The sequence below is a fragment of the Mustela nivalis genome (assembly GCF_964662115.1).
Source record: "Mustela nivalis genome assembly, chromosome: 1".
Classification (NCBI taxonomy): Eukaryota; Metazoa; Chordata; class Mammalia; order Carnivora; family Mustelidae; genus Mustela; species Mustela nivalis.
In genome coordinates this window covers 148,235,134-148,249,499 of record NC_139020.1, presented here as the reverse complement: position 1 = coordinate 148,249,499, position 14,366 = coordinate 148,235,134, and the positions used below count along the sequence as shown (strand labels likewise).

Sequence of the window (14,366 nt, the reverse complement as noted above, 5' to 3'; positions counted from 1 at the left end):
AACCTGAGTTGCTATTCTGGTTTCTTAGTTACTCTGAAATTATGTTGTGTTGATTATGGTTTGAAATAAATGGGCAGGGCGCCTGAGTGGCTCAGTGGGTTAAGCTGCTGTCTTCCGCTCAGGTCATGATCTCGGGGTCCTGGGATCAAGTCCAGCATCGGGCTCTCTGCTCAGCAGGGAGCCTGCTTCTCTCTCTCTCTCTCTCTGCCTGCCTCTCTGTCTACTGTGATCTCTGTCTGTCAAATAAATAAATAAAATCTAAAAAAATAAAGAAGAAACTGAAATAAATGGGCAGTTGCCACAATGAGGTTCAAAAATGTAATATTTAGAGCAGAGTTTTTTAAAAATAAATTTCTTACTTCATATTTAATGTTTCAGAAGCATTTTACAAATAATAATATCAAATGTTCTAGGATATATAATTTGTATAATAAACCATGTAATTTGTATAATAAACCTGATGTGCAGACCCATTCTGTAAGGTAAGTAATTAGTCACCTGTGGAAGTCTAGCTTTTCACCTTTTGGGGTTTTAGTAAAGTTTGATCTGTTTTTTGATTTCTAGGTGCTCTTTCATTGGGTTGCTACCCACCATTGGAGGGAAATTTATACAGAAAACTTCTACTGATTCCTTCCTATTTATCTGAGATTGAAATGCTTTTAGCTATTGAAATCTTCCTGGTATCTAATGCTAGTAGTATTCAGAGTCCTGGAACTTCTACACAGATACTGCAGATAGTTTTGAAAAGGTTAGTTGATATAACTTCTATTTGCATGCTAAAAGCACCATGGCTCATTACACCTGTCCTAGGATGTAAATATTTTTGTACATCTTACATTTTATAATAAACATTATATATTTTTATGCATATTTTATATACACAAACACATATAGATGTGTATGTATGTATATATACATATTCACATATATTTATTACATGTAAAATATATATATATTAGTATATGTATGTATTTATAAACTTTGGTAACATTTAAATTGAAAAAGGATTTGACCTGCTGGAGACATAAAACCAAACAAGCTGGTAACATTTAATAAACACATTAGCAACTTCAAAGATGCTTTCTAGGGACAGAGAAATGGATCCTTTTTAAGAATCAGTCTTTCTTGTGTACAGATAGATTTTTAGATAGGTATCTAAAAGTTACTTATCTTTCCGGTCAACACAGAAGATCTAAAAACCAAGTCTAAAAGGGAAATATGCAATGGTTTATTTGATTCAGTAAAGAATTATGTTGAACATAAAGCCATCAGCCTAGTTTCTAGATTTTGAAGTGTTGTTATAAATGCATAATATTATAATGTAGGTGTTGGAAAGACTGGTATTTCTTCAAATAATTTGTGTAAAATCCCAGAATTTGGGCTTATACCACTTCAATTCCTTATCGGCCTATCCAGGAAACTAATAAAGATCTCATGGGTCTCCTGTTTTAGAGTTTTTTGACAAGAAGATTTCTTCAGTTTACCGGTGGTATAAACCACATCATCAGTTTGGATATCCTATCCATTATCTATTACTGTGTATAAATTATCCCCAAACAGCTTAAAACAGCAAATATTATTTTAGTTTCTGTGGGTCAGGAATTTTGGAGTAGCTTAGCAGTATGGTTATGGCTCAGGATCTCTGAGGTAGTGGGTCAGGAGTTGAGGTCACCTACCTGATGACTTGACTGAGGCTGGAGGATCCATTTTCTAGATGGCTCATTAATATGTCATTGCCAAGAATCCTCATTTCCTTGAGTGTCTTCATGATAGGACAGCTAACTTACCTGAGAGAGTGATCTAAGAGAGAAAAGGCAAAGAGGAAGCTACAGTCCCTTTTATGACATATCAAGAACTGCGAAGGCTCTATTTGCAGTTTACCAGTCAGTCTGACGTAGTCACTTGGATCCTAGTGTAAGACACAAGATTCTTGCATTGGAGACAGAAGATGTTATTACTTATGGTATAGCAAGCAATATGATTATCTGCATATATGTTTCTCCTGTTTTCCTCCCCGAGTCCAACAGATGGGCCCAGGTGGATACCTTTACATGCACTGGGTTCTGTTACAGAAGAGTAATCTTGAACTTCAGGGGACCTGTTATAATGAATGATAAGCATGCCTGCCCTGTTGCTCTTCAGAGAAATATCATCTCTATCTTGTGAGGCTATAAGGAAACCTTCTCTTTGCTCTAGAAGACCCTGTCTTTGTCTTTCAAGATGGTCCACTATATAAACATCCTTGAAAGGCAGAACAAGAGATAGTTAGTGTCTCTGCTCTCAAAACTTACAGAAATGCAGAGACCCAGGAAGAATTGTCATCTAATAACCAGTGTCCAAAGGTACACACTGTCATTTTTGCTTAATTCCATGTGTGATAGTGAGTCATTTAACCTAGGCCATACTTAAGGGGAAGAAAATTAGAAAATAATTTTTTTAAAGTAGGTTCCACACTAGGCTTGAACTCACAACCCTGAGATTGACCTGAGCTGAGATCAAGAGTTGGAGACTTAGCTGACTGTGCCACCCAGGCACCCCAGAAAATAATTTTAGGTTCACATTTTTTTAAAAAACCACTACAATTAGCTTTTTATTTTTGTTTTTGGTTTTTTTTTTTGTTATAGCTTTATTTTTTTCTGAGGGCCTCTTTCTGTACTACTGTGCACTATAAGTGGCATGAAGCATTTGGCTCCCCAACTTGAAGGTTTGATTTTCTCATAGCTTTCCATTCCCCACATATATGCAGCCTTTTTATTCATTGTTGAATTTGGGGGGTATTTTTGACCTCAGTGCAAAAGTAGTGACATGCCTAAATCTTTAACTTTGTCCCAAACAATATTATTTTCTTTATTATTATTATCATCCTGAGACCTGCCTTGTTACACTAACCTCTCTCAGGGAGAATTTTCTTCATCTTTAGGCTTTCAAAAACTGCACCTAGTTGGCATATACCCAGTCCACCACATTTTAGGACAATTACTACATTCAGTAGTAGAAGGCACCTGCCAATCCTTCCTCTCTGTGATGACTGGTTCAACTTGGTGACCAAGCTGAAGTCCTCAATCGCACCATTCTGTGCCCCACACTAAGGTGTTAATGCAAGGAGACTCATTCTTGCACCTTGCTGTTGGGCCCTGCAGGTGCCAAGAGCAGGATACAGTGAACACAAACAACTGATGCCTAATGTAACAGCCACATCTCTATTTTAAACACTTCCCACTCCCTATCTCTTAGGGTAAACAGTCATTAAAATTTTATGAAATTTGGAGACTGGTAGAAAAGTTATTAGAAGAGTAAACTGTAGCACTTAGAGAAAACTCTTAAATCAAGACTAAAAAAAGTAACTGGAAATTTAGTAAAGACATATAGCTACAATTCTATTCTGTTACCAAATGTTAGCCACCTGTTAAGTACATACTTAGAATTAAAAATAGCTAATATCAAGGTAAAATATGTGATTGCTAATAACTCCAAGTTTGATTAAATTCACTATTTTTGTACACATTACAGTGAATAGTTATGCCATTATCAACTTTCACAATACAGAGAGGTTATTAGCTGTGTTCTAGGTAAGTATTTTTCAAACTGTAGGTTGTAGTGCATTTGTGTGGTAAAATCAATATGGGTTTTGTAACCACATTATTTTCTTTAAATATTAATTTATTTGAGAGAAAGCACATATGGGGGAGGGGCAAAGGGAGAAGGAGAGAAAGTTGTAAGCCGCCTCTGCTGAGTGCAGAGTGAGACTCAGGGCAGGGCCCGATTTCACGACCCTGAGATCAAGGCCTGAAATCAAGAGTCAGAAGCTTAATCAACTGTGCCACTCAGGCAGCCCTGCAACCACATTATTAAAAAAATAAAAGGGAGGCTCAATGGCTCAGTTGGTTAAGCATCTGCTTTCAGCTCAGGTCATGATCCCAGGGTTCTGGGGTTGAGTCCCACATCGGGCTCCTTGCTCAGTGGGGAGCCTGCCTCTCCTTCTGCCTGCTTCTTCCCCTGCATGTGTGCTCTCTCTCTCTCTCTGTCAAATAAATAAAATCTTTCAAAAAAATAAGAGACAGTAGAAAATAGAGTACATTGTCTTAAGGGTAAGTCTTGTGAAACTTCCATCTTTATGTATGAGGGTATATACAGGTCACAGTATAAAATGTCTTTTACTATGTGTCTTATTTGAAAAATTTGAAAGCCACTATCACTAAAAAAGACTCACAGCTTAGTACCAGTAAATGTAGATGACTGTTTTAAAGAAACTATAGTTTCTGACTTTGTGAGTTGTTCACTTTGTAGATGTGAAGAAAACAAATCTCGGAGCAAGGATGATTATCAAGCTGCAGTGGAAAGATTAATTATGGCTGCTCGTATATCAGATCCAAAGCTCTTCATTAAGCACATGACCGTCAATGTTAATAAGGAGCAGGTTTATAGTTTGGAGCACTGTTCTGCCCTGAAATGGTTGAAAGAGAATATGAAGTGGGCTGGAAAGGTCTGGCTTTTCAGTAACCATTAGTTAATAAAGGCTTTTTTTTTTTTTTTTTTAAGTTCAAGTAATCATTGTTGAAAATAAAAGGCAGTAAAAATAGTTTTCACTGTATTCACCTTTTGCCCTTTATTGGTTTATATAGTAAGTTAATAGTTTCCAAACACTAAAAGTTTGGATTAAAGTATGCAAGATGGTTTTATCCACACAAAAAGTGATTTTTCAAATTACTTTTTGACTTCCCTTTAACTTAGGTAAACCCCTATTTATTCTGAAATCTAAACAGTGGGAGATCAAAAACTGAATATTGTGCAGCATTTAATAAGAGTGAGTCATAAAAGGGAAAGTAGGTGAGCAGGTAACTGGAGTTTCCAGATAAATCTTTAGGGATATGAAATAAGTTTATAAACAGTACAGAGTCTAAGTCCAATTCTAAATCTGTAATCTAGAATAGTAAATACTAACAAAAAATGATTCAAATACTAAAATTCTAAGGCACTTTCTGAGTTATACCAAAAAATTTTTAAATTACTGTCTGAATAATTTTCCTTTAGTGTATCTTACAGTGTTTCTATTTTGAAAATTTGTAATTTGTTGCATTAGATATGACTAAAGAAAACAGTATTTTAAACATAGATCACAACATAAATACCCTAACAAGGACTGTTCCTAATCACCTTAGGAAGTTTAAACTCCTTTTCTCAAGTCTTCGGGATTTGTAGCACATTCTCCAAGATGATCATTCTCAATCCTTGATTTGATACTTAAAAACGAATTTAAAATCATTTAGAGAGAAAGTCTGAATAAAGTGAGTAATAAAGAGTAAGTCGTGACTAAGGGGATTGAAGGTATTTCCTAAAGTTTTCAAAATATGGTAATAGCATCACTGGAGTACGTCTATACCCTCCCAAGACTAAAAAAAGTTAAATCCTAGCACTTAACAAAATGCCTATTATCATATGATGAAATGTGAAATGAGTACTAGAACAGGATATGGGAAGTGAGGCAGAGGAGAGGTAAAGAAAAATGCTCACTTCTCCAGTATGAAGAAAGCCGGTGAGAGTAACTGCCATTACTTAAATGCGGCACCTAGAAAATAGGTTTGGAGATTAATACCATCAGTTTGAGGCACCTTTGAGGACAAGCGAAGAGAATGGTAAGTGGACACTTAATAAATCAGTCCTTCCTATAGATGGAAACTGAAAACCGAAGAAAGGAGAGAAATATGAGACCATTTAGATGTCGGTGGCCAGGATGCATCTGAAAAGATAAAATGCGCACGATGGTAAATTAAGCTTTTAGAAAAGAAAAAAAAAAAAAAAATGGGGTTGGATGGAATGGATCACAAGTGACCAAATTGTCCAGAGCAAGAGCCGTTAGGGATGAAACAAATGAAGGCGTCTTTTTTCCCTCTCTGAACAGTGCCAAAAGGTAGAGAAAAGAGTGGTTGTTGCATTTGCCTAATTTCACTTGTGGCCGGCCATTCCTGGGGATAAAGCCACCAGACCCAAGTAAAGCTAAATCTCAAGATGAATAGTTTTAAAAAGGGGGGCGGAGGGAATGCTTAAGGTTTGAAAATAGCAAGATCTCGAAGGGACCAAAGGAAAAAAATGTAAACTGGAGAAAATGTTTAGGAATTAGCTATGTTTCTGAAAGGTATGCCAAAGGGCATACTTAAGTAAGACCTTTAAAAAAGCTTTCAAGAGAGCCGACCTAAGGCTTCCGCTCCGAAAATGCCCCGGGCGATTTGCAAGGCCAGCCTCGCCCCCTCCCTGGGCGCCCGGATGCGGGACAGGGCGGCGGGGGGGGGGAACGCTAGGCGTCCCGGAGCATGCGCTCGTCACCCCTCCCCTCCCTTCTCCAGGCTCCAGCGCGTGCTCGGTCACCCTCTACTCCCCATCATGTCCTCCCCGTTCCGGTCAGGCCCCGCCACCTGCCCTCTACTCATTTTCCGACGCCCTCCGGCCTAGGTCGTTACGTCTCGGAGGGCTTATTTGCGTCTCTCAAAGCTTTCCGCGGAGCCCCCTCCCGGCCAGTCGGTAAGAAGGTGGAAGGCCAAGGGATTCAGGAGAGCGGGAACGACAACCAGGTCACCTGGGCAAAGGCCTGCGGTCTGCTAGGGCTTTCCCCCACGGCCGGCTGCGCGCAGGCGCTCAGGGAAGAAGGCCGGGCGGGCGTCGGCCAATGAGAGCGCAAGCTCGGCCTCCGCTGCGCGCTGAACTCGCCTCGAGCGACCTGCTGCGGCCGGCGCCGGAAGGACGCGCGAGCGGTGCGCGCCCGACTGGGATTTCAGGGCTGGGGCTCAGCGATCACTATCGGTAGGAACCTGTCAGTGGGTCCCGTGGGACGAAGGCGGTGGGAACGCCGGGCCCTGCGGCGCGCGCCCGTTAGTAGGGCTGGCGCACCGGTGCGCATGCGTCTCTGCACAGGCCCGCGGGAGCGACGCGCCTTCCTCCTGGTATGGGGTGGGAGGTGGAGCAGGTCGGAGGGATCCCGCGCGGCGGACGCTGGGTGGAACTGTAAGCACGGCGGGAGGGCCTCCAGTGGTGCTTTCGGGCGGCTCAGCGCAGAAAAAGGGGTTCGGGGAGTCAGCTTGCAGAGTCTCCTTAGGTCCACGGGATAACTTCTGAGCTGAGGCGATGCCAGGGCCCGGAGTGTGCGCACCGCGTCTGTTTTAACTTGTTTAGAAATGAGAAACCAAAGACGGTTTACGTTTGTTTCCGACTATGTTTCCCCGTAGTCCATTTATCATAGAAGTGTTGTGATCCGAACCTCCTAGCAAAAGATTTAGAAGGAAACTAAAGAACCTAGGCACTTTGCTTTTGCTAGAACTTCTTATTTACTAGGATTTGCTGCTTTGCTTTGTCTTGGCCTTTTTCGCTTCCCTGAGTAGTCAACTGAAAAGCAATGAAAAATTGCCTGCTTTTGTTTCTCCTTGACGAAACAAACTCCTTGTAAAAACTTACAATATAGTTACTACGATAAGTTCACAGTGAGAGTAGCCTGAGGATATTAACCTTTGTTAAAATAAATTACGTTCGAATAAAAACTGTGTCAAATGGCCAAAGACCAATCCTAGGACCTTTATTTAACAAACAGTTACTATTTGTGTATCTGTCAGAGGTAAGCAAAACCCTTTTTCATCAAACAACCCATAATTTGTCTTTTCCACCAAATTAGATATCTCTTTCTCCTAGGTTTGATCTGTAACTGCATAGATTTATTGCCCTAGCATAGAATTTAGGTTAAAATCAGAAATTTTCATTTTATGAAATACAAGCTAACATTACTGTTAAGTGGATAACAGTGACCATGTAAGATGCTTTGTAAATGAATTGTGACTTTCCTCATCTTCCAGCCCCAGTCTAGAGTTCTCTGTCTCCTTGGAAAATACCTTCCAAATCCACTCCCCCTTCTAAATATTGTACCAGAGATTTCCCCGGTAATACTCAGTGCATTACTGTATTATTTCATTAACTGGATTTTGTAATTATTTTGCCACTCCCTCCGTCTTTTCTAAACTAAATTTCTGGACAAGTGGGATTGGCTTAATGTTTTTTTTATTCCCAGTACTTTGCACAGAGCCTGGCACATAAGAACTTGGTAAATGCCTGTTGATAAATTAGGTCAATTAAGGACCCATAGTGCTCCCAAGCCTGAATAGTTAGTTATTTTATAGCATGCCTGAGGCCTTTTCCAAATGGAAGAATAGTAGGCTACATGGAATCTGCTTAAAAACCACCCATGTAAAAATTTGGACGCAAGAAGTTGACTTGTGTGCCCCAGGCTTTCAAACTGTTTTTCACTAGCAAGTGGGAACACCTAGCTCTGCTCTGAAACAGTGGATTTTCAATCTGCTAAAAGTCATTTTGAATTTCTGGATATCTAAGTCCTATAAGGTAAAGAAATCTTGTCTTTTTAGCAATCACATTTCTTACAGTAAATTTAAAAGTTAACATTGCAGTTGTCAGTCAGGCCCCTTACGATTTTGATTTTTCTGGGGCCTGTTTATTTCTAACTAGAGTGTTGAAGTTGGGTTCTTGGTCTAGCAGAGATGAGACTGACCCACATGAAAGGGCAACCAGCCACGTCTGCCAGAGGGCTGAGGTTTAACCTTGTTTCCACTTAGAATTTTTTTAAGTGCAAAAACGGGGTAAACCATACAGAAAACAAAGAACTATTTCAAGGAAAACTTATAATTATTTGATTTTTCACATACAATTGAGTATCTAGGGATATTTCCCTAAGTTTGTTAAAGAAGTATTTTTAATTCTTAAAACTTAAAGTTTTCTGATACATCAATCCTGTAAAATAGTCCTGGTGAAATAAGGGTTCCCTAAACTGAAGTGTGCATCAGAATCCCAAAGACATGTTAAAACAGATTGCTGGGCCCCATCCAGTTTTCTGATTCTGCAGGACTGGGGCGGGGCCTAGTCATTTTTATTTCTTAGAAGATCTCGGAGATTCTGTTTCCAGCTTTGACAACCACTGCCCTAAAGGTTGTTTCCTGTTTCTTTTTTTCTTGTTTCTTCTCTAATCCATCTTTCCAAAAGGATCTTGATCCCATCAGGCTTTCCCTTTCACTTAGTTGTCTGAGTCCACTCTTTGAGAAGATCTTATGGGAAATACTTAAGAAAAACTCAGGACTCCAAGGGAAACTCTGCATTTCCTATCTGATTCTTCAGCAGAACCAGAAAAAAATATTTTTAATTTTTTCCAATGATTTATATAGAAAACAATGATCTTAGAATAATAATTTTGTTGAGTGTATATCAGAATTAAATGAATATTTTTCATGTATATAGTCATTTTCCTATAGAAATATGAGTTGGCCATCATTGTTGGGGGAAGGGAAGATTGTTGGCAAAAGTAAAAGGAGTTCCATTTCCTCTCATGTTGTCTCTCTTCCTCCCAGCTGAGAAAACCACTTTATTCATTCATCAAAAAGGCAGTTCCTACAGCACAATACAATTTTATTATACCCAGTTAGGTTCTCTTCTCTTTTTTTTTTTTTTTTTGGAAGAGAAGTACTACTGTGAAACTTTTTATTACTTAGCAAGTGATAACTTTCTTTGTCTTTGAATAATAAAAATAAGCAGTTATATTTATTTGTTCCAATAGGTTGTTTTCTCCCTAAAGTTTATGAAATTAAATCATACATTTGTAATTTATTTACTTGTATGGAGTCTTGCTCTGTATTTTTTAAGACTTTTACACACCCTTATTGTGATAATTCTGAGTTTTCCAATTAAGAAATTTGTTTTTGGATAAAATGTTGTGTTTAAATACATGTTCTACCTATATGTAAGCCCTTATTAGGAGGGGGAAAAGTAATTCTGCAGAATTTTATTCACCCTGCATTATATAATAATAATAGTTGTCACTTATATGAATTTTCTATTTGCTAGATGTTGCTAAATCCTTTATGCACATTATTATATTTAAGTTTCACAAAAGTACTGAGACAAGCCCCTACTTTTAAGCATAATATACTCCTTAGAACATGTACAAAAGTTTAATGCAGGGGTGGGGGGCGCCTGGGTGGCTCAGTTATATGTCTGCCTTGGGCTCAGATTATGGTTCTGAGGTGCTAGAGTCCTGGGGTTCTGGGATTGAGTCCCATGTGGGGCTCACTGCTCAGTGGGGAGTCTCCTTCTCCCTTGGCCCCTCACCCTGCTCTTGCTGGTGTGCTCTCTCTCTCTCTCTAAAATAAATAAAATATTTTTCTAAAAAAGTCTAATGTGGGATTCCATATCCAGAGAGCTAAAAAATAATATTCTAGATTACATTTCAGCTTTTAGAGATAGACTGTAATGAGTATTTCCAGCATTTTATACGTATCTTTCAACATTTTCTCAAAAATATACAGTGCAGATAGTCCGGTGACTAGACAGATGAAAGCATCTATATTGTTGTTTCATTTGTATTAAATTTGTTAGTCTTTATTGCCAGTATTAGAATTATAATTCTTCCCTTTTGATAAAGACAAATGTCAATAAAATACTTACTGAATTGACATTTTCTACAATAAAGTTTCTGACTAAACTACTTCTGTCTAGCAGACTATATATAGCATAGTGTTAGCTCCAAGTATTCTCTCAGCTCATGGAAATTTTTAAATTTTTAATTAAAGGTCAGTTTGGGGTGACAGTATTTATTTACAGGTGTTTCTGCTATAATGACATAAACACGTTCCTGGAAATCCAGACATTCTACAGAATAATATACTAAAATAACAGGGGTTATGAAGAAAAAAAATACACACCACTCAAAACAAGACATGAAAGTCTCCAGCTTTTTCATCTGTACTAACAGCTTTCCAGATTGCTTGATGAAAAATGCAGGGGTACTTGAAGCTGCTAACCATCCGCTTCTTAAACCAAAGGAACTACTGGGGGATTTTCATGTTTTGTTATTACGGCTAAAGCCTTTGTAACTGTAGAAAGATCACCTCTGATCTCTCCAAACCTTTAACATTCTGGGAAAAAACTGCATAGGATATAAGATCTTTCCCCTATTCACCAATTGCACATAAGCTATTTCACATTTAACTTTCTTCATAGAAGAGGCAGCTCTTGAACCTTCTGTATTATTTATGAGGTGAGAAAACAGACTCACAGGTAAAATATCTTGCCCATGCTCACACAGGTAGTCAGAATCAAGATCAAGAGTTGAATACAGATTTCAGACAGGGCATCCTCCCTTTCCTAACCATTGTGCAGACTGCCTTCTCTGACAGTGTCATGTTAACGAAAGTGTTTTTGCCTTGCACTGGCTTAGACCAGCACAATCCAATAGAAATGTAGTATGAACCACGGATGTAATTTTACATTTTTCTGGTAGTGAACTGCTGAAGACAAAATCAGGTTGTGTTTTACTTTTTAAAAAGCAAAAAAATAAAATAAGATTAATTTTGGGGCGCCTGGATGGCTCAGTGGGTTGAAGCCTCTGCCTTCGGCTCAGGTCGTGATCCCAGGGTCCTGGGATCAAGCCCCGCATCGGGCTGTCTGCTCCGCGGAGAGCCTGCTTCCTCCTCTCTCTCTCTCTCTCTCTCTGCCTGCCTCTCTGCCTACTTGTGATCTCTGTCTGTCAAAAAAAAAAAAAAAAAAAAAAAAAAGATTAAAAAAAAAAACAAGATTAATTTTAATAAATTATTTCAACTTCTAATTGATACAGAAAAGTATTAATGAGGTACTTTGCATTCTATCTTTGTACGAAATCTTTAAAATCCAATGCATACTTTACACTTAAAATGTATGTCAATTTGGAGTAGTCACATGTGGCATAGGCCTACATGCTAATTCTTTTTGCTCTACTGCCCATGTGAACATTTTTTTTAACTTTTTTTTAAAGATTTTATTTATTTGAGAGGGAAAGAGGGAGCTGGAGGAGAAGTAGAAAGAGAGGAACCAGCTGACTCAGCGCTGATCATAGAGCCCTATGCTGGGTTTGATCCCAGGACCCCGAGATCAAGACTTGAGCCTAAAACAAGAGTCATACACTTTACCCACTAGCCACCCAGGTACTCCCACCACCTTTTTAGGAAATCACCTACTCATCCAAAAAGCAGGCAGAAAACACCTCTTAACCTGTAGTAGCGTTTTTCTTTTTAAGTTCTCTCTAAATCTAGAAATAATGATTTAATGTTAAGACTTGTATTTAGGAACATTTTAAGATTATATTTAATCTCTGCCTCTCAAATAAAAATAAATAAATGAATCTTTAAAAAAAAAATAGTTCATCCATTTCTTCCCCTCTACCCCCACTCCTACTTTTGCAGCCACCAATCTGTTCTCTTGTATCTATGAGCTTGGTGGGTTTCTTAATTTTGTTCTTGTTTGTTTTTTAGATCCCACATATAAGAGAGATCATACAGTATTTATCTTCCTTTGTCTAACTTATTTCACTTAGCATATTGTCCCTGAGATCCATCTATGTTGTTGCAAATGGCAAGATTTCATTCTTTTTTATGACCGAGTAATATATGATTGTATAAATATACATCTTCTTTATCTATTCATCAATGGTGTGATGTGGTTGTGTCCATATCTTGGCTGTTGTAAGTAATGATGCAAGAACATGGGGACGCCTATATCTTTTCGAATTAGTGGTTTTGTTTTTTTTGGATAAATACCCAGAAGGAATTGTTGGGTCATATGGTGGTTTAATCCTTAATTTTTTGAGGAAACTCCATAGTGGTCACACTGACTTACATTCCCGCAATACTATACAAGGGTTTCCTTTTCTCCACATTCTCACCAACTCTTGTTATTTCTTTTGTGTTTTTGATAATAATCATTCTAAAGAGTATGAAGTGATATCTCATTGTAGTTTTCATTCTTTTCCTGATAATTAGTGAGATTGAGCATCTTCATATGTCTGTTGGCCATTCTGTATGTCTTCTTTGGAAAAATGTTCATTCAGATCTTCTGCCCATTTTTTAATCCGATTGTTTGTTTGCTATTGAGTTGAGTTCTTTATATATTTTGAATATTGGTCCCTTATTGGATACATCATGATTTGCAATTATTTTCTTCCATTCAGTAGGTTGCCTTTTCATTTTATTGATGGTTTCCTTTGCTGTGCAAAAGCTTTTCAGTTTGATGTAGGCCTAATTGTTTTTGCTTTAGTTACCAGATTTCCAAAAAACCATTGCCAAGACCTATTTTAAAGAGCTGGCCACCTTTGTTTTCTTCTAGGAGTTTTATGCTTTTAGGTCTTATGTTGAAGTCTCTTATCCATTTGGAATTAATTTTTGTGTCCAGTTTACTTCTTTCGTATATGGCTGTCCAATTTTCCCAGCATTCTTTCTTTTTTTTTTTTTTAATTTTTTTAAATTTTTGTTTTCGAGACAGAGAGAGTGTGAGTGAGTGGGAAGGAGGGGCAGAGGAGAGGGAAAGAGAATCTTTATTTATTTATTTATTTGACAGAGATCACAACTAGACAGAGAGACAGGCAGAGAGAGAGAGAGAGAGGAGGAAGTAGGCTTCCTGCCGGGCAGAGAGCCTGATGCGGGACTTGATCTCAGGACCCTGAGATCATGACCTGAGCCGAAGGCAGAGGCTTTAACCCACTGAGCCACCCAGGCGCCCCTTCCCAAGCATTATTTCTCGAAGAGACTATCTTTTCCCCATGGTATATTCTTGATTCCTTTGTCGTAAATTAATTAACCATAATATGCATAGATTTATTTTGGGGCTCTGTATTCTGTCCCATTAATCCAAATGTCTCTTTTTATGTCAGTATCATACTGTTTTTTAATTACTGTAGCTTTTGAAGATTCTTCCATGTCTTTTCATGGCTCGATGGCTCTTTTGTTTTTTAGCGCTAAATAATAATCCATTGTTTAGATATACCACAGTTTATCCATTCATCTTCTGAAGAACATCTTGGTTGCTCCCAAGTTTTGGCAATTATGAATAAAGCTTTTATAAACATCTGTGTGGGGGTGCGTATGTGGCTCAATTGGTCAAACATCTGCCTTCAGCTCAGGTCATGATCCCGGGGTCTTGGGGTCAAGTTCCGCATCAGGCTCCCTGCTCGGGGGGTATCTGCTTCTTCCTGCCACTCCCCCCTGCTTGTGCACCACCCACCCCTACCGAACAAATAAATAAAAATTTTTAAAAAATATTTAAAAAACTAAGCATCTGTGTGCAGTTTTCTATATAAAGATAGTTTTCAGTTCCTTTGGGTAAATACCAAGGAGTGTGATTGCTGGATCATATGGCAAAAGCATGTTTAGTTTTGTAAGAAACTGCCCTACTGTCCTGGCATTCCCACCAGCAGTGAGTGAGAGTTCCTGTTGTTGCACATTCTCATCAGCATTTGGGGTTATCAGTGTTCTTCTGGATTTGGGCCATTCTAATAGACGTGTAGTAGTGTTTCATTG

General features: G+C 38.5%; 2 protein-coding genes across 19 annotated transcripts in view; both read left to right on the top strand.

Annotated features, from left to right (window-relative positions):
* TOPAZ1 (testis and ovary specific TOPAZ 1) overlaps positions 1-4,579 on the top strand; it is a 128,835-nt gene extending 124,256 nt beyond the window's left edge. The window contains exons 20-21 of the mRNA XM_082724755.1: positions 565-748; positions 4,288-4,579. Coding sequence (XP_082580881.1) covers positions 565-748; positions 4,288-4,507 — 404 coding nt within the window. The 3' untranslated portion in view covers positions 4,508-4,579. The remainder of the gene's footprint in view (positions 1-564; positions 749-4,287) is intronic.
* Positions 4,580-6,322: 1,743 nt separating this feature from the next.
* The window catches only part of TCAIM (T cell activation inhibitor, mitochondrial), a 46,527-nt gene continuing 38,483 nt past the window's right edge, over positions 6,323-14,366 (top strand). For 4 of the 18 annotated variants that reach the window (XM_082725094.1, XM_082725090.1, XM_082725093.1 and 1 more), the window contains exon 1: positions 6,531-6,795. Coding sequence is in view for 1 of the 18 variants with exons in the window: in XM_082725096.1 (XP_082581222.1) it covers positions 6,891-6,996 (106 nt within the window). In the remaining 17 variants the exon portion in view is untranslated. Of the gene's footprint in view, positions 6,997-14,366 lie in introns of all 18 variants that reach the window. The other 14 variants (XM_082725098.1, XM_082725085.1, XM_082725100.1 and 11 more) reach the window with 14 other exon arrangements.